The sequence below is a fragment of the Equus caballus genome, chromosome 7, assembly GCF_041296265.1.
Source record: "Equus caballus isolate H_3958 breed thoroughbred chromosome 7, TB-T2T, whole genome shotgun sequence".
NCBI lineage: Eukaryota > Metazoa > Chordata > Mammalia > Perissodactyla > Equidae > Equus > Equus caballus.
Genome location: NC_091690.1, coordinates 28,555,267 through 28,580,163, shown reverse-complemented (window position 1 = coordinate 28,580,163; position 24,897 = coordinate 28,555,267). Strand labels below are relative to the sequence as shown.

The 24,897-nt window shown below is 37.1% G+C and overlaps 1 protein-coding gene across 12 annotated transcripts in view; it reads right to left on the bottom strand.

Annotated features, from left to right (window-relative positions):
- ARHGEF12 (Rho guanine nucleotide exchange factor 12) overlaps window positions 1–24,897 on the bottom strand; it is a 140,950-nt gene that overhangs the window by 25,996 nt on the left and 90,057 nt on the right. For all 12 annotated transcript variants that reach the window (XM_005611644.4, XM_023645000.2, XM_070273791.1 and 9 more), the window contains 15 exons: window positions 20,287–20,361; window positions 16,686–16,778; window positions 14,241–14,351; window positions 13,841–13,939; window positions 11,214–11,256; window positions 10,807–10,912; window positions 10,231–10,368; window positions 9,704–9,736; window positions 9,267–9,381; window positions 8,504–8,609; window positions 6,879–7,091; window positions 2,017–2,149; window positions 1,674–1,709; window positions 1,186–1,340; window positions 50–196 (listed from right to left, as the gene is read on the bottom strand). In XM_005611644.4, the coding sequence (XP_005611701.3) occupies window positions 50–196; window positions 1,186–1,340; window positions 1,674–1,709; window positions 2,017–2,149; window positions 6,879–7,091; window positions 8,504–8,609; window positions 9,267–9,381; window positions 9,704–9,736; window positions 10,231–10,368; window positions 10,807–10,912; window positions 11,214–11,256; window positions 13,841–13,939; window positions 14,241–14,351; window positions 16,686–16,778; window positions 20,287–20,361 (1,603 nt within the window). The remainder of the gene's footprint in view (window positions 1–49; window positions 197–1,185; window positions 1,341–1,673; window positions 1,710–2,016; window positions 2,150–6,878; window positions 7,092–8,503; window positions 8,610–9,266; window positions 9,382–9,703; window positions 9,737–10,230; window positions 10,369–10,806; window positions 10,913–11,213; window positions 11,257–13,840; window positions 13,940–14,240; window positions 14,352–16,685; window positions 16,779–20,286; window positions 20,362–24,897) is intronic.

Genomic DNA, 24,897 nt, shown 5'->3' with positions numbered 1-24,897 from the left:
TTATCTACTGGCAATGTTAGGGACAAAGATCAGAGTCAATTTCTCTTACTGTGAAGCTGAAGAATATCTTCCAAGTTTGAAAAAATTTTCCGTAGTTCTGAAGGTGACAGAATTCCTTCTCTGGACACTCGCTGATAAAAGACCTGATCAAGAACCTTCAGCGTTCGAACATGAGCTCTTTCAGTGTAGAACAATTCTAAGCAGGAAAAAAAAACATGAAACGTTACCTTACTTAGAATAATTCCATGGGACCAAACATAGGCGTAAGCGGGAATTAAGTAGCAAATGAGTTATGTGATAATTATTGATAGTTCTGAAAGGATGTAGTATCTCTGAAGTCACTTTCTTGATTCCATGAAACTCTCCTACAAACTGGCTCTAAGAGCTGAATACTGGCAAATGAAAAATATCATTCAAAACTATTTTGTACTTAAAAGTTAACAATGTACTCCAAAATCCATGTGTCTTTTTATAATAGTACCCACCAATCAGAACTACAACATCAGAAAACTGTAAGCCCAAACATCAGGTAGCCTTTAAATGGAGCCCTCTTCAGAAACAACAGTACTTTTGGTTACCTAATTTGCCTATAAATCATTAACTCTGAGGCCAGACTTGTAATTTCAGCATGTCTCAATGTTATCAGAGACAAGAAGGATAATTATTCAAATCACATCCTAAAGATGGTAGAGGGTACAGCATCCATGTCACATCTGTCACATACATGCTAGCGTAAAATACAGAACACTGCACTACGATAAAGAAAGACCTGGACCCTAGTGTTCTCCTTACCGCTCATCAGCTATAGAGTCTTGACTAATTCAACCAATCACCCTGAGCCTCAGCTTCCTCACTTATAATCTATACATAAAAATGACTTAGCCTGAAAGTCAAGTGATGGGACAAATGTTGTCTCAATGATTTTTCGAGCTTAAGATCTGTAATGCTATGAATCTTAAACATCCTGATGGCTAAACACCTTTCCTTTTAAATTATCAATAAGAATCACAGAACCATTTGCATTTTTTGAGTTGTAAAGTTCAAGGATCATCTACCTAGTTTAATTTCCTCTTTGTTTAAAGCATAAGGCTAGCAGAAATTTCGAAGCAAACTCCAAGGCTCAGGGGTTTGTTTTACTCTAATAAAACTCAACAAAGGTGAACAAGAACAACTAATTAAACTCACCATTAATTACTTCCTGTCTTTTGATCTCACAAGGCTTTAGTCCCAGTAACACTTCCCGACTAACGAGCTGTTGCCAGTTGGGTGGATCTGTCTCTAAGTCATTTTCAAACTGTTCATCCTCACTTTGACTTTCTCCAAAAGCTATGCTGTCAAACCTAATGAAGAAAAAAAGATGAATTCTATCTGAGGACCTCAGGTGGACAATGGGAAATAGCGCGAGTCATTACATTACAGTAAACAGTCAGATTTCTGAAATATTTCTTAGCACAGGGCCTGAAACATCATCCCTGCCTACAAGATGCCTTACATGTGTTATATACATCTCTAAAAATATCTTTTGAATCATGTGTGTTTACCAAAAACTTTCTTTTATGCTATCTAACAGATTCATGTACAGGGTTTCTTTTCCTTTAAAATCAGAACTTTAGGGAAAAAAGATATATTTCGTAAAATATGCCTCTATTGAAAGCTACTTTAGGATTACTTACTTTCGAAAGGGCTTTGGTGTCCCGTGTTCAGTCACCCTAAAACAATGGAGAATAAAGAGTCAACATGAAAACAAAATGGTAATCGAGAAATTAATGCCAAAGATATTCAAAACTGGGTTAAACTACAGTGGCTAATAGATAATTCTTCTGGACACTGTAATGATTTAATATCAAACAAACTGAAAAACATTTCAGTACCTATCTAACATTTACTACCAATAAGTTCTAGTTCTTTCCCCCAAAAAATCACATATGGAAAAAAAAACGCTACAAAGTATAGGAATCCTATACAATCAAAAACTTTAAGCCATGTCCTAAACCCCCTAAGATATGACTGAATTACCTTTCTACTTCCCATTCCTCCTCCTGCACTTGGTCTAATGGAGGAGGTGGGAAATCAAAGATGGTATTGGGAGTACGAGGTGTGCCGTCTAAGGAGTCTCCAGATGTGGGGGTTTCTCCAACTTGTTTTGATCCTGAAAAGACAAAAGTCAGACATTCACATGGTGTTAATACTTAATAAAGACAATGATTACAAAAAAATTAGTCCTCAAAAGAGCTTCAACCTAATCCATAGCCACATTCTTATTTAAACAACTGCATGTTAGCTAGAACCAGAATTCTACTATGTAAAAATTTTAAAGACACTAAAAATAAACAGGAAAATCATTTTTAAGCAGCTTTCTTAAGACATGGCGACCACTCAGAAGAGCATGAGATGAGGAGAAACATCTTACCTTCTCCTTTTCTACTCCAGTGCCAACCTTTTTCCTTCAAATTTTAGTTACTACAGTGGTCCACCTCAAAATACAAACCTCCACTTATTTGTCTTGACTTATTACCTTTAGGTAGTATCTATTTCTTCCTCCTCTGAGCATTTGGCTCACTTATACTTCCCACCTTCACTTCCCCCCCATTTCTTCCCAATGTTTAATAATTATCTTACTATTACTAATTGGGTTACTGGTTATTACCTAAGTTTAAACAATAGAATTATATCTGTATTTTTGTTTCATCAAGGAGTTACTGTGTTAACTCTCTTCTACATCAAATTAGGTATTTAGTGTCCATATCCTTCCCTTTAATTATATTTCTTTACTTCTACCTTTCATTTCTTTCAACTACACGTTGACTCATATCATTAAGAGGATGTTTTATATTTCCATTCTGATCTACAGCTGTAACTAAATATTCTGTTCTCTGACTATTAGGTTGACTCTAAAAGTCTGAAAACCAATAGAATGCTTACATTATTGTGACAATACACATACTGTCATGTACAATGTACAACACACATAAACATATTATTCTTGCTAGGTTAAGAGGTATGTTAGTTAGGATTATGTTTTCTTTTCTACTAGTCCAATGACGCAACTCCTGGGCCACTTGAAATAGAATGTTTATTACATTAAAGTCATATATTCCATCAATTACTTTATTGAGTCTCAAATTTTTTCAGCCGCTGCATCATACTATCAACTGCTTAAAACTTCCCTTTTTCTTACCCACTATGTTCCTGGGTTCCAATCTGGAGCAGCTGCTCCCTTGGCCTGTGACACAACTATCATCCTACAACTGCCCTTCACCACTTTCCCAGGTTGTTTCCCCTGCTTCCTGGATCCCACGACATTTTTGTTCTTAATTTTTCCTCTCAGTTTTCTGGAGTGTGTATCTTCAAATAATGTTCAAGGAAAAGGCACATTTTAGTTAAATTCTGAAACCTAGCATATCAAAAAATGTCTTTACATCTTTCTTCATCTTTGATAGTTTGGATAGATACAGAATTCTAAGCTCACTACCATTTTCTTTCAGCAGTTAAAGGCATCGCTCCTTTGTATTCTGGCACCTAGTGTTCTAACAAGAACATAATCCCCATTTTCTTCCTCTTAAAAGTTTTTAAGATTCTTTTTCTTTATCTCTACTGCACTGAAATTTCCAAAGACATTTTAGGTATAGATCTTTTTATTATTATTATTACATGTATTCTTTTTTAACTCTGGAAGCTTTCTTCTGCCATTTCTCTAACTGCCTCTCCTCGTGTCCTCTGCAGATATTTTGTCAAAGAAACAAACGTTGCACCTCTGTAGTGGTTCTCTACATAATTCGTCTCTCTCCAATTTCTATCTCCTAATATTTCTGATACACATTTTGAAATATTTCCTTTATTTTTGGGGACTACTCTTTTTTTTTAATTATTGGTAGCTGTGGTAGTTTGACAACATGTCCACAAATTCTTTGATATTCCTCCGTTCAGGGGTGAGCCTAATTCTCCTCTTCTTGAGTGTGGGTGAGGTTTAGTGACTTGCTTCTGACTGGCTGAAGCGACCGGGTACACCCACAGAGACTAAGTCATAAAAGACACTGAGGCTTCTTTCTTGCTCTCTCTTTTGGATCACTCAGGGAAAGTCAGCTACCATGTCATGGAACACTCAGGCAGTTCTACGGATAAGCCCATGAGGTGAGGAGCTGAGGCCTCCAGGAAGGAACTAAGTCCTCCTGCCACCAGCCACCTACACGAGCACAGAAGCAGGTCTCCTGACCCCAGGTGAGCTTTCAGATGATCGGCTGACATCTTGACTGCAACTTATGAAAGAGCTCAAGCCAGAACTGCCCAGCTAACCTGCTCTCAAGTTCCTCACCCACCAAACAATGTGAGATAATATTTTTTGTGTTAAGCCATTAAGTTTTAGGGTAATTTACCACAAAGTAATTGATAACTAATACAATAGCTATTGTATTGTATGTAACAGTTACATTAAAATGTTTTTTGGTCTCTGAATGCTTCTTTTTCATAGCATCCTATTCTTGTTTTATAGATATGATAACGTCTTTCATTTTCCCAAGTATACTATCTAATTTAGAGGTATTTTTTCTTTCTTTCTTTTTTTTTTTTTGGAGGAAGATTGGCCCTGAGCTAACATGCATCCACATGGAACATGTACCCATCTCCTTCTTCTTTATATGTGGGACACCTGCCACAGCATGGTTTGACAAGCAGTGTACCTACCTGAACCCAGGATCTGAACTGGCGAACCCTGGGCCACTACAGTGGAACACGCGAACTTAACTGCTGCGCCACTGGGCTGGCCCTAGAGGTATTTTTTAAGGTTCTTGTCTATTACCTAAATTACTGTTTTCTGCTAGGGACAGTTTTTCTGTTGTTTATATATTCTCTTTTGTGTGTCATTAATATGCTTAGCTTTATGCATTTTCTTAGCTTTTAACTCTAATAAGCAAATTTTGCGAAGAGTGAGTAATGCTGTTCATATTTAAGAATGCAAGACCAGGTCGCTCATTTGGCTTTCTTTCATTGCTAGATGGAAGTAGGTCCATTTCAGCTGGGAGCTCTCTGAGCAGAGTGAGACCTTGGTGTACCTACTGTCAGGCTTTAGGCCCCCAAATGTTAGGACTCCAGGGCACTAATATAGCGGAGGACCTAACTCTCCCTACACAATTCATTCAACTTCTCTAAAAAGAGGACACACTCGTTTTCCTCTGGTACACAAACGGCAGACTGCCTGCATGCCACAATGCAAGGACCAGAAGCTGTTGACACACTGTTTTGAGTACAGACCTTCAATTCCTAATTTTCAGCTTTATTTCTTATTCGTGCACTCTGTAACACAGGCCAACTCTGAGCCCAAAATCTCCCCAGAGTTCTAATGGGGAGACTGCCCCCACCTTGGATTCCTTACACAAATTATGGGTTCCAGCTTCCTTTATGTTGTTTTAACTATCAAACCTTTCTTGTCCACTTTCAATCTTCCAAAAATTTGTTGCAATCTCTTATTCATTGATAACATCTTCTCTTCCTCAACTTCCTTTCTCTTTATGGCTTTTGTTTATTTCTTACCTACCATGTTTCTATTTCAATGAGCCATGGGAACCATGAATTAATTCATGTACCCAATCCAACATCTTCAGAATTCCATATAAGACAAGAATCTCCAGACGTTTCTACAAATGTCACCCCTACTTCTTTGTCTTAAACAAAAACCTGTCTATCCCATGGGGATTACCTGTTCTGCTATAGCCCTCTTAAATAGAAACTGATCTTTCTGTCCTACACTGTGTACTTCAGGGTACAGAGGAGATGCACATCCTTCTTGCTCCTCAATACTACTTTTAGGTCATTATCTTGTCTTCTTATAAAATCCCCTGCTCCACTGAGGCTCTCACTCTCTGAGTATTATCACATATTCTCCCTCCTCACAACAATCATCTAGCAACACTGAACCTTTCACTGCTGGCTGTTTTCCTCTCCATGCTAATGTCACATGAGGTGACCTCAAAACCCATGGATATTATTAAGGTATTAAAACTCCTGGCTCCTTGGTTCCTTACCTTCTTCATTTCTAGTAACCTCCTCTACGCCACCTCAGTGACCACTCCCACAGCTTTATCCTTGATCTTTCCATGTCAGAAATTGAATTGCTTCCAAAATCACTAATATGGATAGGCATTCCCTCCTCCAAGTAAAACCACCTATTCTCCCAGTTCAGTTGCTTAAGAATCCCATTATAACAAGTATGAAGAAATATGGCAAAAATCTCTTTCCCCAATTATCTACAATTACTTCATATCTTTCTTTACTCTTCAAATCTCCTTGCCCTTCTCACTAAACTCTCTCTCAGTTAATAACCTTACCCTTCACATACAGTCTGCATCTCATCTCCTCTCTCCTTCTTGAAGTTATGTTCTATTGGTTATACAGTCTATCTCCTGCATCTTCAACCTCTTCCTCTCAATTGGCTTCCCCTTAGCATTTAAAAGAAATCTACAGTATTTCAGAATTTTTTTTTAAAAAGTCTTCCTTAGACGCCCCCAAGATCTGCCTCTAACTACTGACCAGTCCTCTCAACACTTCCTTTCCTTTTCCTCTACTGGACTCAGCACAATTTGAATTTTTTATTTGTGTGACTATCTCCCCAGGAGACTGAGCGCATGGGGCAAGAATCTATGTCTGCTAACATCTGGTACAAAGCTAATGCCTGACAGAGAGTTCAATACTTACTTTATGAATGGATAAGAACTCAAAATTGTCATTCAGCATAGATTTGTCAGTGGTTGTAGAATACTAAAATGTTAAAACTAAATTAAACTGGGATTCAGTCTTGATTAAAATAATATACCTCTAAATTCCTAGTTAATGTGATTGTTTTAAAATCTTGATATTAGTTAAGTTGAACTACAGCATTAGCTCACCAGTATCATTTTCTTTCCCTCCTTCCTGGGAAAGAGTGGCCCCTGAAACCACAGACGACGTGGAATTGGCTGGCAGGTATCCAGCGTCTGCTCCTTCACTTGCTAAGCCACTCTGGCGCAACTTAGCAGGGTCTTGAGGTTCAGGACTCACGGATGAGGGTGTGGATAAGTGCTTAGGGTGGCGCTGCTTCTGTAGTTCCATGGCTCTGCCAACTGAACACGAAGCAATGGTTAACAATTTGTGTTGCAAAACAGCTTAAAAAAAAAAGATGATGTAAGGATCTGGAAAAATGTCTGAAATATGGTGGGCTCTAAAAAAATGTAAGTTGAATTATTACACAAAGTGAGGGACAGATAGAAAGAAAGAGGGTTGGCGGGAGAGAGGAAGGAAGGAAGGAAAGAAGGAAAGAGAGGGAGAGAGTTGGAGGAGAAAGAAAGAGAGAGAGAAAGACAGAGGAAGGTGGAGGAAGGATGAAGAGAAAAAGGAGGGAGATGGTAGAAGATGAGGGGAGAGAAGAGGTAGATGAAGAAGGGTCATGAGAGAAGACAAGGAGAGCAATGGTGGGTGGGGAAGAGGGAACACTGAGAGACTGAGATAGGTGCATATGGAGCTGGAGTCGTTTGTAACAGTGAAGATGAAGCCTTGTAGCTCTGTGAGCTCTTAGCAAGCCCCTACCCCACATCTCCCCAACACTCACAACTTCTTCATCACAATATGCCTCAGAGACACTCCAGACTTATCCCTATCCTGCTCATTATCCCAGTTCACATCAGTCACCATGAGAAGCTCAAGACCCTCAGGTCATGATTCCTCATACATCCCTCACACAGCTTTGTACATCCCTAATCCTAAAACTCTTCCTCCTATAATTCCTAAAATTCTTCTTCTGTATCCCTTGGAACTCATGGTGAGCATGTGTGAAATGCTCCATTCTCCTCAACCTCTTCTCCAAAAATTTCCTTCGTCTTCTCAGTGTTTCTCAACAATGGGCACTACTGGTATTTAAGAATTCTTCAATGTGTGAGACAGTCAGTACCACTCTATCACAACACCATCACCACTCCAACCACGTCAGTATTTTCAAATGTGGTACTGCCCAAGTTGAGGACCACTACATAACCTAGTTTCCCTCCCCATAGTACCACTATCCCTATTTCTCCTGCAGCCCTCTCTAGTGAGCTGATCTCTCCCAATTAGGCCTGAGGGTGGAGTGAGATCAGGAAATAAAGCACAATGGAGAGGTGGAAAAATTGCAGAAGTATGGAGTGTGAGAGTAACATTTGTACAAAAGATTAAACAAATTATGGTGGAGGTATTTATACACTTTTTTTTTTAATTTAACAATCAGAACTTGAATGCAAACAAAATCAGAACGGGTAAGAAAGATATGTTATGGACAACTGATAGAATTCTCTACTGCCATTAAAGAAGATGTTTGTAACACTTACGTAGCCACATGAGGGTATTTAGTTCAGAAATAACACTGAATGGAAACAAGGCACACTGGAAGTTCATTGGAATCATTTCAAGAACACTTTTCTCCAAAATTCATTCTAGCTAAATGAGCCACCCACATAAAGTCAGCACGGAATGGTGGGAATGCAGCATTTCAAACTCAACATACTTGCACTGTTGTCATGACGGCTTGGTCTCCTCGGAGGTCCCAGGATGCTAGGGAATCCTCTTCGCTTCCCTTTTTCTTCGCCTTCCCTATCTTTCTTCATACTTTGCTAGAGTTGAGGTACAATCAAAGAGATAAGAGAGAGATAACAGAGTAGATTTCTTTTGTTTTTTTCAAACATAGAAATGCAATTCTAACGGTCAGTTGAAAGGAATTGGTTAAGTGTAAATGAAAGACACACAGACACACAGTACTCATTTAGAGGCTGGCACCCAGTACTGTGCATACGTCAAACTCAAGGCGTCTTTTCAAACCCTTTAGAGCTGACAATTTTGGAAAGTAAAAAGGGAGTTTTATAACATTTACTAGGAGCTTGTTCTAAGCAATTCATTCATCTGTTGAACAAATATTTACTAAGCTCATAACATGTGAAAGCACTACGCTAAAAGCTGGAGATACAATGATGAAGGAGGTCCTTGCCCTCATAGAGCTTCACAATCTAACCAAAATTAAACAAAAACAAATAACTACAAACTGTGAAAGCTACCATAAAAGGAAAAGTGTAAGGCCATCACAGAGTCGGAGATGGCACTCTACATAAACCGCTATTTTCACATTGTCTAACAGTAGTTTATACGTCTAGATTTCTCACTAGATTCTGCATTTCTTGAGAACAGGGAAGCAAGTACTGAGAGGGAGGAAAGCACTGCACCCAAACGTAAAGCAGCACAGAGCCCTGTACCCGCCGCTGCTATGCCAGCTCTACCTTGATTTTTGGAAGGAATCCAATCCGACCCCGCTTGTGCTCCAAATTTCGAGGTTCTTTCACTTTTACTCCCAAATGCTTCATGTACATGAGAATAACATACTGCATTGTTGAACTGGAGGAGAAAAGATTAAGTAAAATGACACTTCTGAGAAGGGAGGGTGGGTGGAATGAAGATATCAAACGACTCCCAAAACTCCAATGTTGAAATTCTTAGAACTATAATTCATCAAGTAAAAAAATAAGGAACTATCTATTCACTGCAAAGAGAAAGATTCTAGTCAAGACACTAGAATATTCCTCAAATAAAATACAGCCCACCAGAGGGAGTTAGTCTACATTTTTAAGTTAAAAGAAAAAAATCATAATTTAGGACCGACAGGAGAAAACATAGTTTCTTTCTTTCTTAAAATTCTAGGAAAAAATAATTCTATTACCTCTTATCTTCTTCTACAGCCTGAGCAGTCATCCTAAAAATAAAAACATTTAAAAATGAAATATTGAAGTTTAATAAAAGAGCTGCTATTAAACTCAGATACCTGAAACAGCAGAAGGGAACCAAATGCTTTGGGCCCCATCCTAAACCTGTCACCTGGAATAAAATACCAAAACCCACTAACCCCCAAAGGAACTACATGCTTTTCACACTCATGTCATCAATTACAAATGTTTTATAACAAGAAATATTTCCAAAACCTGTGAACCGAAACTAATTATTCAACCTGTTTTTAATCAATTAGAAATTTTATAGTCATTCATTTTACCAATACCCATTAAAAGAAATATAAGAACTTTATCCAAAATATCAGCAAAAATAAAAAATTCCAGTTTCTCAAGTATTATGACACACTAAAGAGCTCCACATACACAATCTGACACCCCTTCTCAATTTGATCAAAGTGTACTTTAAACATACTAATGTCTCAGTAGAGAGGGCACGTCTACAGATACTTTTATTACTTACAGCACTTCTTCAATTTTGGCAACAATCTGCTCTGCACATGCCCGTTCCTTCTCCAAAGTTACCCGGTCCTTGTCTCGCTCTGCATCAAGTTTAGTCAGTTCACTTTCAGCCAAGGTCAGCCCCATGCTACGTTTCTGCCTAAAGGGAATGGGAGAAATTTCCTGAGGTAGCCTAGAGAAAAACTGTCTCCCTCTGGAGATGTTTCATCAGAGTTTCCATAGCTGTGAGTTTCTAGCAACAGGCAAAATGTCACAGTTTTCTATTTTGGGGCCCATGTAACCTAGGACACCAGAGGAAAAAAATTCTAGAGGCAATCACTCAACAGAACACATTATCTTGAAGGAACACACTCAGCATAGACATAGGACTGAGCTCAGATCCTAAAAGCGTATGGAATCGGGACTTACGGACCTCTCAGTACCACTCCAACCCTTTGACTCCAGATGCTCATGATGTTTTAGTAGGAGTGATAGAGACCACATGCTAAGCCAAGGATTTAACGTGCAACCTTTCCCAACCTAATAAGAAAATTAATTCAGAATGACCATATCAGCTTATATCTACCACCAAATTTACCGAAAATCTTCCAAGTGCCTCTGAACTTCTGGATGGACTTTTTCTTGCATAGTTTGGATATAGTGGCGATGTAGATCCTCAGGAATAAGCTCAGGTCTTCTTTTGTCTGTATAAAAAAAAGGAAAGGAATTATTTGACCTAAAGGTATACTCTGCACACCATAACTGGCAACATATCAATGATATTTGGTACAAACTTACAGTAAGACAAAGAAAAGTTCTTTAACGTAGTTTATGTATTTTATCTCAGAATTCAGATTTCATTTACCCTTAATGTACTACAGACTCTCTTTCTGCTGTGATTCAGATGACCTACTAGTCACCATGTGACAGACCAAACCTTTAGAGCTGAGCTCAGCTATGTATCTAGAGATGTAATTCTCCAGGATATTGGTGCTTCAAACTTACCTAGATCTACTGATATTTCATCAGGAACAGAAACTTTCAGGTGCTAAAACAAAAATGCAAACAAAGAGTGAAACAGCACTAAGGACTTTTCAAGACATATACAAGTACTTGCATAAAAAGAGATACAACTTGGATACCTATTTTTATAAGCATACTCATGTATAAGTTCATTTATTGGGTTCCACCCATGCAAATCTCACAACTCTGGAATGTTCTATTGTCTAAACTTGAATATAAGCCCTTTTCCGAAGGATCATGTTACAAAGGAAATAGCTACAATCATTTTACTAGACGACTGAATGCTCTGTGCCTTACTTATTCCTTTTGGCTTTGGCTTTCCAGAATGAATGAGCATTGGCTTTGGTTTTCTAGAATCACTGGTTAATATAATCAGTTATACATGATTTAAATCAACTTAGGTAAAACGTGAAATATGTGTCTACTATCATGTGAAAAATGTACTCATCTATAACCATGATTTTTATCTGCTATATTTGAGATACTCACACTACACACCATGATATTCCCAACCATTTTCCTATGTGAAGTGAAACAGCCTCACAACAGGCACACACACTCCCAATGAGAAGGCACTGGAGGCCAATGCGGAGGCTTCATAGACTCAAACCTCCAGTAACCATCTGTAGTTTCTACTATTAAACTAACTAAGGTGACTGTGTCACAAAATTTACTTCTTCTTAGGTAGGATTTTTCCCATAATAACTTAGTTTCTGGTCCCATTACCAGATAGTTGTGTTCTCCCTCCTGTCACTTTGGGAAATGTTTTGGGAAAAAAACATTATTTTGCATTTAGAGGAACTATCTTAACTTCTGCATGTTTACTTTGTATTGTATACCTACTTAAGTCATACACTTCCAGAATTTGAACAATTCCTCTAAGATCTAAGGTTTTACACTTGAAAATAAGCCAATGCTAAAAATTATGACATCTCTAATATTCATTTGAAGAACAGTGAAATGGATCTGAAAGCTTCCTCTTTAACTGAAGCTGCTGCACAGTAGCTCAAATCAACTTTCCTAAAAGTACTTCTAGCACAAATGCAAAGAAGTACCTAAATGTTCATTTCCGTATGTAGGTATTTATTTGAAATAAATACCACCTGTGGCATAAAATAATAATTAGCAAATCTATCAAGGTTCTTACACTTTTACGTTGATAAACTATAAATTATGAGCAGCAAAATATAAAGTTTTGACTGAGCATGGAGCTCTCTTAATAATTGTGAGATTCAAATATACTTCAATATACTGCCATTTCATCATGGAGGCAAATTATCTTAACATCATTAAACAACGGCAGTATAATCAGAACCCTAATTAATTCATTCAATAAATATCCAAGTGGCCACTCTGTGCCAAGATCTATTTGGTGTTGGGGAAACATCGGTGAATAAACAGAACAAGAATATCTGCCCTAATGGAGCTTATGTTTAGGGCATAAGAGTGGGAATATGAACAAACAAATAAATAAAATAGAAGTTCTATGGACAAAAATAACACAGGAAAGGTGACAGAAAGTGACGGGGAGAAAATTTTAAGTAGGTTGGTTAGTGAAGGCCTCATTGAGAAGGTCATTGTCTTCCGCAATATGCAGGTGCGTAAGCAACTCTGTAAAGGAATACAGAGAAAATGGGGTGAGAGCTACAGGGAGCAGGGGAGCCAGAATGTGTCTGTGCGTGTTTGTTGGGTTTAAGACAGAAGAAGTAACAATGTTTGCATGCTAATGTGAATGATTCTAGAAAACAAAAAGCTGATGCTGCAGGAGAGAAGAGGGGTAATTGCTAGAATAAGGTCTTTGAGGGAGGATAAGGAAATAGCACGTGGGGAAAGAGAAGAGCTGGCCTCAGGAAAAAGCCAGGACAATCCCTTCACAGCATCAGGAGAAAGGGCAGAGCATATGGGATGGTGGATGTAGGAGATAAATCTGCTAGAAGTTCTCTTCTGTGTACGTTAAATTTCTCAAAGGAACAGCAAGGTCATCAGCTGGGAAAAGGACAGGAGAGGGAGTGATGGAGGCTTTAGGAAAGGGGAGGTGTGGACGGGCATCTAAGAGAACCACAAATGTGAGCACGTCAGGGACATGCAGCTGATGACTCAGGAAGCATCAGGGCTCCCCGTTACTACCCTATAGTAAGGTTAGTAACAAAGCTTATTAGTGTAAAAACCTTATTAAGATTTCTATTTGTAAAATAAAACACTATTATCATTCATGTAAGATCTTTTCCACCACTTTTCAGTTACACTTGTGCCTCTGAACTTCAAAGAGGCCAACCAGAGTTCAATTATGCAAAAGTATTATCCCTTGGATCCTGATTTTTATATATACATGTATCATTTGTCTTCTCTTTTCACTCTCATCCTAATTATGCACATGTATAAACCAAAATATACATACAAATCCCTTAAAACCTACTATGAGAATTCATATGCCTACAACTAATTTAGAAATGATAAAAAACAACAGTCAAGAGTAATCACTAAGTGAGACGTAATATAGAAGTCAGAAAGCACAATAAAGTCCAAAAACATGGGAGGGAAGACTGAAAGCAAGGGGCCAATAATTCAATGTACTAAAGCAAGGACTGTATATTAACTTGGTAACTTACTGCAGATCGATCCAGGAAGAACTGATGAAACTCAAGGAAGACACGACGAGTCTCCTTGGAATTGGTCTGTTTATACAGGTCTGAGTAGAGATAACAGAGCTGTAGTAGAGAAGGAAATGGAAAAGAGAAAGAGACAAATCATGAAAAATGTAATCTGCTAAATCCTTCTTGAGTGGGAACGTTTGGAAGAAGTAGATCACCATAAACAATGTAGTAATTATTATATACCCAAGTCTTTAAAAAAATAAATTAGTAACATTTTAAATACCTTTCACATCTATCCTTGTGTGTTTAGAAAACTGAAATAAGTCTGTCCACTCATCTTGCCAAAATGAAAAAGTTTTATGGTATAGGAATCAGTGTAAGAGCTTTCAATTGGCCAAATCAGAAAATATATTACCAATGTTGCAGGGTCAAACTGTGAAACCACATGGTGTAAGAAAACAGCCAAGTGAGCAGGGCGAGATTTTAGCAGTTCAATGCTCTGGAAACAGCTACATTGCCCATTGATCTAGAAAAGAAATAATTATACATCAATAACTCCAACACAAAAATGCAAAATGTAATGTAAGCTCACCTAAAACATAACTATCCAAATTTCATTTTGATTTTATCCTAAAAAAATTTGAGATTTTAAAAATTTCACTAGAGGGCTGGCCCAGTGGTGTAGTGGTTAAGTTCACGTGCTCAGCTTTGGCAGCCTGGGGTTTGTGGGTTCAGATCCCAGGCACAGACCTACAAACCACTCATCAAGCCATGTTGTGGTGGCACCTCACATAGAAAATAGAGGAAGACAGGCACAGATGTTAGCTCAGTGACAATCTTCCTCAAGCAAAAAGAGGAGGATTGGCAACAGATGTTAGCTCAGGGCCAATCTTCCTCACCAAAAAAAGGGAAAAAAATTTCACTAGAATTTATTAGCAATAGGCTATGGAAGCTCTCCCGCTGAAAATTAGTAATCTCTTGAGGATAAGTTGGAAGAAAGACCATCTTGGAAGAATGCAAGTTTAGAAGATGATTATCAAAGAGATCAGATGTCTACAAATCGGTATATAAAACAGTTAAACAAAAATTCTAAAAATGTAAAGGCAGGCTTTTTGCCTCATAATGAAATAACTGCCTTACTTTTCTTTCAGACTAATTGCAGAAATGGTGGCAGGAAATGGAGTTGCATGATTTTAAGTAAGGCAACTCCTAGAATACTTGTATATTCCCTAACTACACTGAACACAGAAAACAGTATAGTTACTAAACTTAAGATAACCTCGAATCCCAATTTCCATATAATCTTTTACACACTTAAATAAAAGTAGGGAAGAGAGTTAATCTAAATAAATAATACCAATTCTACACAATCTATTTCAGAAAATACAAGAGAACACTTCTCAACTCATTCTAAGAGGACAGCATTATTAACAAACTATCAAAACTAGACAGACTGGGGCCAGCCTGGTGGTGTACTGGTTAAGTTTGCGCACCCCACTTCAGTGGCCCAGGGTTTGCCAGTTCAGATTCCAGGCACGGACATACGTACCGCTATCAGGCCATGCAGAGTCAGGTGTCTCACATACAGAATAGAGGAAGATGGACATGGATGTTAGCTCAGGTGCCAATCTTTTTTTAAAGAGTTAACATCTGTTGCCAATCTTTTTTCTCCTTCTTCTTCTTCTTCTTCTCCTCCCCAAAACACCCCAGTACATGGTTGTATATTCTAGTTGTAGGTCCTTCTGGTTGTGCTATGTGGGACACTGCCTCAGCATGGCTTCATGAGCACTGCCATGTCCATGCCCAGGATCCAAACTGGTGAAACCCAGGGCTGCCAAAGCTGGAGCACGCGAACTTAACCACTTGGCCACAGGGCCGGCCCCTGGGACCAATCTTCCTCAGCAAAAAGAGGAGGATTGGTGGCGGACGTTAGCTCGGGGCTAATCTTCCTCAAAAAAGAATTAAAAAAACACTAGACAAAGATGTTACCAAAAAAGAAAACTAAAGACCAATATCCCCCATAAACACAGATGTAAAAATCATCAGCAAATTGAATTCAAGCAATACATAAAAAAGAAAATATATTATAACCAACTGGGGTTTATCCTAGGAATGCAAAGCTGGTTCAACGTACTAACATCAATCAATGTAATTTACATTAAGAGACTAAATTTAAAAAACTACGTGATCATCTCAATTATTCAACAAAATCCACATTCATGATAAAAATTCTCAGCACACTAGGAATGCAAAGCAACTTCCTTTACCTAATACAAACTATCTACAAAAAACCTGTGGCTAACATTATGCTTAATAATAAAAGAGTGAATGCTTTCTCCCTAAGATCTGGAACAAGGCCAGGACATCCTGTCTTACCACAACTTTGTACTAGAAGTCCTAACCAGTGCAATAAAGGTAAGAACAAGGAATAAAAACATAGTTGTCTATGTAGAAGATCCTAAAAAATTATATCAAAAAGCTCCCAGAAGTAGTGAGCTTATTAGCAAGATCATGGGAAATGAGGATAAGAATCAAGCCAATCATATTCCTATATACCATGAATAAACAAATGGAAATTGAAATTAAAAAAAAAACATTTATAATAATACCCACTCCCCTCCAAAAAATGAAATACTTAGGTATACATCAATGACTTTTTATCAGCTTTAAAAGCAAAGTCATTTCTATTTTCAAAGCTAAAATAAGCAATTAATCTAAGCAATTAACCAAAACCTTAGTTCTAAGATTCAGCTTCAAATCCTTACAAATATAATTTCAGTCTCCAGAAAGTGTTCATTTTGTAACAAACCAAACATCTCAGAAAACCAATAATTTGTTTTACAAAAAAAAATGTCATCACCTGTTCATGTTCAGTACCAAAATCATCATCCTCTGCTCCAATAATATGAGGTGCTATACGGGTTGAGGGACTCCCAATCAGTGATTGAGTATCCTGGTAACATTCAGAGAAAAGGAACAGAAAAATTATCTAGTGGTCAAATCAGAGAAAGACTGAGGCCAAACCATCAAAAAGACATAGTTCTCTAAACTGACTGGATTCTTTGTATTTACTTTCTTTAAAACAGTACTTTATTTTCAAAGAAGTGGTTCTCAAATTTTCAAGGCCATGAACCACTTTAGCAAAGAAAACCACACCAATATTGGTTGTTTCTTGGGAGGAAAAAAACGTTTCCCCTGGAAATAACAAACACCTTTTGCCCACTACATCTTTGGTTATCTAATCACTCTCTGTATACTTTATTTATTATTTCATACATATCTACACCTTGTTACAGAAAGAAATAAAGCTGGCTTACATGAAAAATTACAATTTAAAAAAATTAGATTTAAAAAAGTGAATGAAGGCAACAGGACAAAGGAAAAACAAGAGTAGAAATGATAAGAAAAGCACAGAGGTTAATACAAAGATTTCTATTAATGTCACACAAGTGAAAGCTGTCACTAAACCCTATTTTTTCATTTTTAATTCATTTTCATAAGTGCATAACGTAGGGTTTTCAACCCCGGCACTGTTGTCATTTTGGGCCAGATAATTCTTTGTTGCGGGGGATGTCCTGTGAATTATAAGATGTTTAGCAGCATCATTAGCCTCCACCCACCCACTAGATGCCAGTAGCAGCCTCCCAGTCATGACAACCACAAATGTTTCCAGAAACTGCCAAATGTCCCCTGAGAGACAAAATCACCCCTGGTTGAAAATCATTGACGTAATACAATAAAACTTTGAAGAAATCACACAAACACTGCTAGAAAAACAAAGATAAGAAAAGTGAAAAATAAATTGTAGGTTGGCAGACCTCACTCCCACGCAATAGCTCATCCATTTGTCAACTCACAAAGTTGGATTTAGCATGAAAAAGGCAGTGTAGAGGCATTAACGTATAATGTAAAAAATAGAGGATGCTTGAAGACCACAAATATTAAAATCAAAGATCATACAGTATGAAGAGAAATAAAAATGTTGGAAGAAACAGGAAAAGAATGAGTTTGGCTTAAATCTGCTAGCAGCTGAAGACAGGCTCTGGAGTAAGCAAAGGGAGTGAGGCTGTGACAAGATGGGAGTCACCTGCGTAGTAGCTATAGCTGAAACCATGCACATAGATCCACAAGTCATAAACTAAGTTAATAAGATGCAGCTGTAGTTTTTCCTCTTTAAGTGTGTTGCAACTCTATATATTTGTATCTCCTAAACTTGATTCTGCCTTTTTTACTAGTTTTTTTTTTTTTTCCTGAGGAAGATTCGCCCTGAGCTAACATCCATGCCAGTCTTCCTCTATTTTGTATGTGGGTTGCCACCACAGCATGGCCACCGACGAGTGGTGTATGTCCACACCCGGAGACCCAACCTGGGCCACCAGAGTGGAGCGTGCTGAACTTAACCACTAGGCCATGGAGTCAGCCCCTTACTACTTGTGTGGTTTTTTTTTCCTCCAGCTTCCTTTTTTTTTTTAAATTTTTTATTGAGTTAATGATAGGTTACAATCTTATGAAATTTCAGTTGTATATTATTGTTTGTCAGTCATGTTGTAGGTGCAACCCTTCACCCTTTGTGCCCACCCCTCATCCCCCTTTCCCCTGGTAGTCACTAATCTGTTTTCTTTGTCCACAGGTTTAAATTCCTCATATGAGTGGAGTCATAAAGAGATTGTCCTTTTCTATCTGGCTTATTTCACTTAACATAATTCCCTCAAGGTCCATCCATGTTGTTGCAAATGGGACGATTTTGTTCTGTTTTGCAGCTGAGTAGTATTCCATTGTATATATGTACCACATCTTCTTTATCCAATCATCTGTTGATGGGCACTTAGGTTGCTTCCACGTCTTGGCGATTGTAAATAATGCTTCAATAAACATTGGGGTGCATAGGACTTTTGGAATTGCTGACTTCAAGCTCTCTGGATAGATACCCAGTAGTGGAATAGCTGGATCATATGGTAGTTCTATTTTTAATTTTTTGAGGAATCTCCATACTGTTTTCCATAGTGGCTGCACCAGTTTGCATTCCCAGCAGCAGTGTATGAGGGTTCCTTTTTCTCCACAACCTCTCCAACATTTGTTACTATTTGTTTTAGTTATTTTTGTCATTCTGATGGGTGTATGGTGGTATCTTAGTGTAGTTTTGATTTGCATTTCCCTGATGATCAGCAATGATGAACATCTTTTCACGTGCCTATTGGTCATCTGTATATCTTCTTTGGAGAAATGTCTGTTCATGTCTCCTGCCCATTTTTTGATCAGGTTAATTTTTTGTTGTTGAGTTGTGTGAGTTCTTTATATATTATGGATATTAAGCCTTTGTTGGATGTATTACTTGCAAATATTTTTTCCCAGTTAGTGGGTTGTTTTTTTGTTTTAATCCTGTTTTCCCTTGCCTTGAAGAAGCTCCTTAGTCCAATGAAGTCCCATTTGTTTATTCTTTCTACTGTTTCCCTTGTCTGAGAAACTACTTGTGTTTTAAACTCTAAAGCTTTAATAATTAAAAAAAGAAATCAAGTGAAACAACAGAAATTTGTTTAGAGTAGTAGACAACTTTTGATTTTATAGCTGATTCAATATTTCTGATTTTTTGATAGTCCTTGTTGCTAGTAATTAATGCATCAAAATACGCCGTTAAATCTTTTACTACAAAACTTTACACAAGTTTAATTAAAAAATAAAATCAGATTGCTAAAAGTACTCAAGTAAAAATACGCAAGATCCAGCAATTCCAAGTATAGACTCAAAAGAATTGAAAGGAAGAACTTGAACAGCTATTTGTACACTCATGTTCATAGCAGCATTATTCTCAATACTCAAAAGGTGGAAACAACCCAAGTGTTCACTGATGGATGAATGGATAAACCAAATGTGGTATATACATACAATGAATTATTATTCAGTCTTAAAAAGTAAGGGAATTCTGACACACATTACAACATGGATGAACCTTGAGGACATTACGCTAAGTAAAATAAGCTGGTCACAAAAAGACAAATATCGCATGATTCTATTTATATGAGATTCCTAGAGTAGTCAAATTCAGAGACAGAAAGTAGAATGGTGGTTGCCAGGAGCTTGGGAGAGAGGAAAATGGGGAGTTAGTGTTTAATGGGTGCCCAATTTCAGTTTGGGAAGATGAAAAAGTTCTAGAGATGGATGTGGTGATAGCTGCATTACAATGTGAATGTAACTTAATGGCAGCAAATCGTATACTTAAAAATGGCTAAAACGGTAAATTTTATGTTATGTATATTTTACTATAATAAAGAAATAACATTAAACCACCTAGTAATACTAACTATGGAGTAGCTCTTCATTCATCAACTCTTTATTAACTTCCTTTAATAAATTTAAGTTTTTGCTCAAAAAAAAAATAGAATATACAAATATCAGACATGCCTGCCACTAAGGTATAAGGAAAGCTAAAGAAAGCGTTATCATTTCATGGATTTCATACTCACAATGTCCTGATTTACTTCACTTTTCTCTGGGTTTTCCTCTAGATAAATCCTCTCTTTCAGGCCACTCTTGGGACTCTAATGAAAAAAAGACATCCAGTTCATTTCAATAGGCTCACCAAAGGGGGATCCACTCAGAATAATTTCCAAATTTCATACTTGTATTTGAAACTTCTAAGTATCTTTCATACAATACCTGACTCTGCTACATTTTTCCTGACCTTACAAGTCACAGCTTTTTAGTTTTATGTTGATAAAACAATATAGAAGCATTAGAATAGTTTTATTTCATCTCCAGGCTTGAGGGCTAATTTCTACCAAATAACTCTAACTAGATATATTACATATCTCAAACTTATTATGTCAAAATCAAACTACATCTTTATCCATCTCCTCTAACCCCCTCTGCCCCAAACTCTTCTTTCTATCCAAGTTAAAAGCACTTTGGCCTGTTTACATGAATGAAATTAAGCTTCTATTTTTCTGTTACTACCTCATGTGAAACTAACGTATGGATTTATATGAGATTTATATCGTATGTTTGGGATGACCTAATAAAAATACAAACAATATGATATGCAGAAATTTGGAGGAATAAGGAACACCCCAAAGCAATGCAAGTCATTCTTCAGAGCAGCTGAAAATGAGGTACAAAAGATTTTTATGTGAATGCCAACAGGGAAAATACATGCTATCTATACATATACCAAGATACCACAAGATAGAGAAGACCATAGGTTCACATAAACCCCACCTTGAAGAAATGGATGACTCTGGGTCTTGGACAGGAGATATAAAAGATAAAGCTAGAATAATCTGGTCACACCAAAAAGCAAGAGAGCTATCAAAGTTACTGGGGAATCATGTCAAAAAACACAGAAGACAACTTGAAGGGGCTCCCACTAGTTTAAAAAGGGACAATTTAAACATCAAAAAGAAGGACTGCAACAGACTGAAACACAGTAAGCAAATACAATAAAATCTATGATTTCAAAATACTACACACACATCCCCACACTGCTGACTTCTGGAGTTGATTAGGGTATCAACGCTTCTGAAAACAGACACATGAAGGAAAAGAATCAAATATTTATTCTGCATTTCCTATGTAAGCTATATTTTAGGGTAAACTAAAAGCTAGTAAGAGAAAATTCTTCTTTATAAAATAATTCCATCTAATAAATACACAAGGAATGACAAAAGTATAATAACATCACTTTGAAACTGGTAATTAAATAATGGATGCAATCATTTTGATTATTAATGGCAGATACAAACATTAGATAAATCCTTAATGGAGAACTTTATAATGAAGAAATCATACTGACATCATCTGAACACCTTAAACAAATTTACAGTCATAAAAAGACACCCAGACATTCACCTCCTGATGTGATGTAACAGGATGTACAAAGTACCATCATGAATTATTTTTGCCAAACAACAACTCTCAAGCCTTAATCTGATCAAGACTCCAGATCTATCAGTTTTCAGGAAATATACATGAAAAAATGTATTAAACATCACCATGAAAATACAATTAGAATCTAGGTTGTTTTACTGGACATGTGATCCATTTTCTTTAACCAAAAAAATGGGGATTAAAAAAAAGAGAAGTAGGGGCCAGCCCGTGGCCAAGTGGTTAAGTTTGTGTGTTCCGCTTCGGTGGCCCAGGGTTCACCGGTTTGGATCTTGGGCGCAGACCAACACACTGCTCATCAAGCCATGCTGTGGTGGCACCTCACATAGAAGAACTAGAATGACCTACAACTAGGATATACAACTAGGTACTGGGGATTTGGGGAGAAAAAAAAAGAAGAAGGAAATTATTATATATTAAGAGATATTAACAAAAGGCTGAAGACCTTGACTGGATCCTGATTCAAATAAACCAAATGCAAAAATATCATTATAAAACAATTAGGGTAATCAAATCTCATATTAAGAACATATTAATTCTTAAGATTTTTTTTTTTTTAAAGATTGGCAGCTACGGGGGAGGAGGGAGGGCAAAAGGGGTGATTAGGCTCACACGTGAGGGGATGGACTATAATTAGTTTTCAGGTGGTGAACATGATGTAATCTACACAGAATTTGAAACATATTATGATGTACATCTGAAAATAAATAAATAAATAATTTAAAAATTAAAAAAAAAAAAAGATTGGCACCTGAGCTAACAACTGTTGCCAATCTATTTTTTCTGCTTTTTTTTTTATTTTTTTTATTTCTTTCTGCTTTTTCTCCCCAAATCCCCCCAGTACATAGTTGTATATTTTAGTTGTGGGTCCTTCTAATTGTGGCATGTGGGATGCTGCCTCAACATGGCCTGATGAGTGGTGCCATGTCTGCACCCAGGATCCAAACCAGCGAAACCCTGGGCCACCGCAGCAGAGCGCGTGAACTTAACCACTCCACCATGGGGCCTGCCCCAAGTTCTTAAGATTTGATAATGGTATTATGGCTACATATTTTAAAGTCTTCTTTTCTCTTAAAAATGCATATTAATGAAATAATGTCTTGGATTTACTTTAAGATCATCCAGTATTTGCAGGGTGTGAGGAATGAGGGATATAGACAAAAGAAGTCTGAGCACCTGTTGATGCTGAGGCTGGGTGATTAGGTACATGAGGGGGGTCATTATGCTAGTCTATTTTTGAATAGGATTGAAAATTTTCCAAAATAATTTTTAAAAATATCAGCCACAAATTGACAATCAGAGAGGCAGATGCTCTGAATTTTAGAAGATGATTTGTGATCAAGCTGCTTCTCTTGTGAGAATTGAGTATGTAGCTATTCTTTAAAGCCTTCTCTGAGGTGAGAAAAAGCAGGGAATTCTACAATGATAAAAATACCATAAACACCACAGGGAGATTACTTTATAAAAATGAGCATAAAATGGAAAAAAAAAATTAAAAGCACTGATTCAAAAGATAAGAAGACTGACTGGTTCCTACAATCTTAATACAGTACAACTGAAACAAACATGGAAATCCATAAGGTAAAAGCAGCACATCTTTAGCTTCAAATGCACACTTGTAGGAATTAAACTAGGTTTGTTACGTTTTCAGTAAATATCCTATCATCTCTCACCTAGATTTCCACAATATCCACCTATTTATTTGGCTTTAGTCTCCTCATCTATAAAATGGTGATACTGCTTCTTCAAGATTATTATGTGAATTAAAATGAGTATCTGTAAAGCTTAGGTGCAACTGCCGACACAAAGTAGGTATTCAGTAAACGGTAACTATTTGTTAGCCATTCAACACACATTTGTTAAGTTCCTATTAAGCCAAACAGTCTTCTTTTCGTATACATCTCCCTATTTACTCCAATTCATTTTTCACACTGACATGTTTCTGATTGTACCTCTCTTCTGCACACAAGATAAAACCCAAACTCCTTACTCATTCATCTTGTCGTTCATTCGAATACTTATTAAAAACCAATTACGTGTCAAACAGCCTTAATTCATTGGAATGCCTGTTTCTACACTTGCCAGTTCACTCTGTATTTTAGAAAGCTGTACCTGTAAGCCAAACATTTTCATGTAACATTCTCCTAAATATAAGATAAAATTAAAATTTTCCATTCGTATCACTTGTTCTGTATTCCTACAATCTGCCAGGCTTTGGAGATATAAAGTTGAATAAGACAGTGCCTGTGCTCTCGAGAAACTTTCCATCTAATGGTAGAGACAAGCCATGAAAACAGAGGAGAAGCAGCACTAAATCAAAAAAGAGACTATGAGAAGGATTCCCAAAGCAGGACCACTAGAACAAGTTGAAGTCCTTTACAACCTGGACTCAAGACTTTGTTTCTAAGATAAACTCTAGCCATTTCATCCATAACCCTAATATACCAGTAAAATTTTCGCTGCTCTCCCCAAATGTTATGCATTTTCATACCTCAGTGCCTTTGTATATTTAGAGTGCTGGTACTCTGGAGCTGCATAGAGGCAGATCACTTATTACCTGGGGAAGTCTGGCAAGTTAGTTAACTCCCTCTGGCCTCAATTTTTTCTTTTGTAAAGTTATGATAACAATAATAGTACCTCATAAGGCTGTTTTGACAATTAATTAAGATAAGGAATGTAAAACACTTATTACAGCATATGGTATGTATGCTCAATAAATATTAGTTATTGTAATTTTTTCCTTGAGTCAAAATTGAAATTTTTCATTAAAATCTTTAGCCTATCCAATCATAAGACTCCTATCACCATCTTTCAAAAAAAGAAAAAAATCCTTAAATTTTCCACATAAGAAACTGAGTCACTGGGCCTAAGCCTCAAAAGGTGGCCTAAATGACAGCATAGACCAGTGGCTTTCAAATTTTTCTTACTGCAATCTTCAATAAGAGAGAAATTTTACACTGATAACCAGCACACACACATACATACACGTGCTTATACACATGTCACACGTGTGTGTATATAGCAAAAGTCACAAGAAGTAAACATTTACCTCTTCTACATGCAAAACACTCTTATTTTTTATTCTAGTCTTTTTTTTTTTTTTTAAAGATTTTATTTTTTCCTTTTTCTTCCCAAAGCCCCCCGGTACATAGTTGTGTATTCTTCGTTGTGGGTTCTTCTAGTTGTGGCATGTG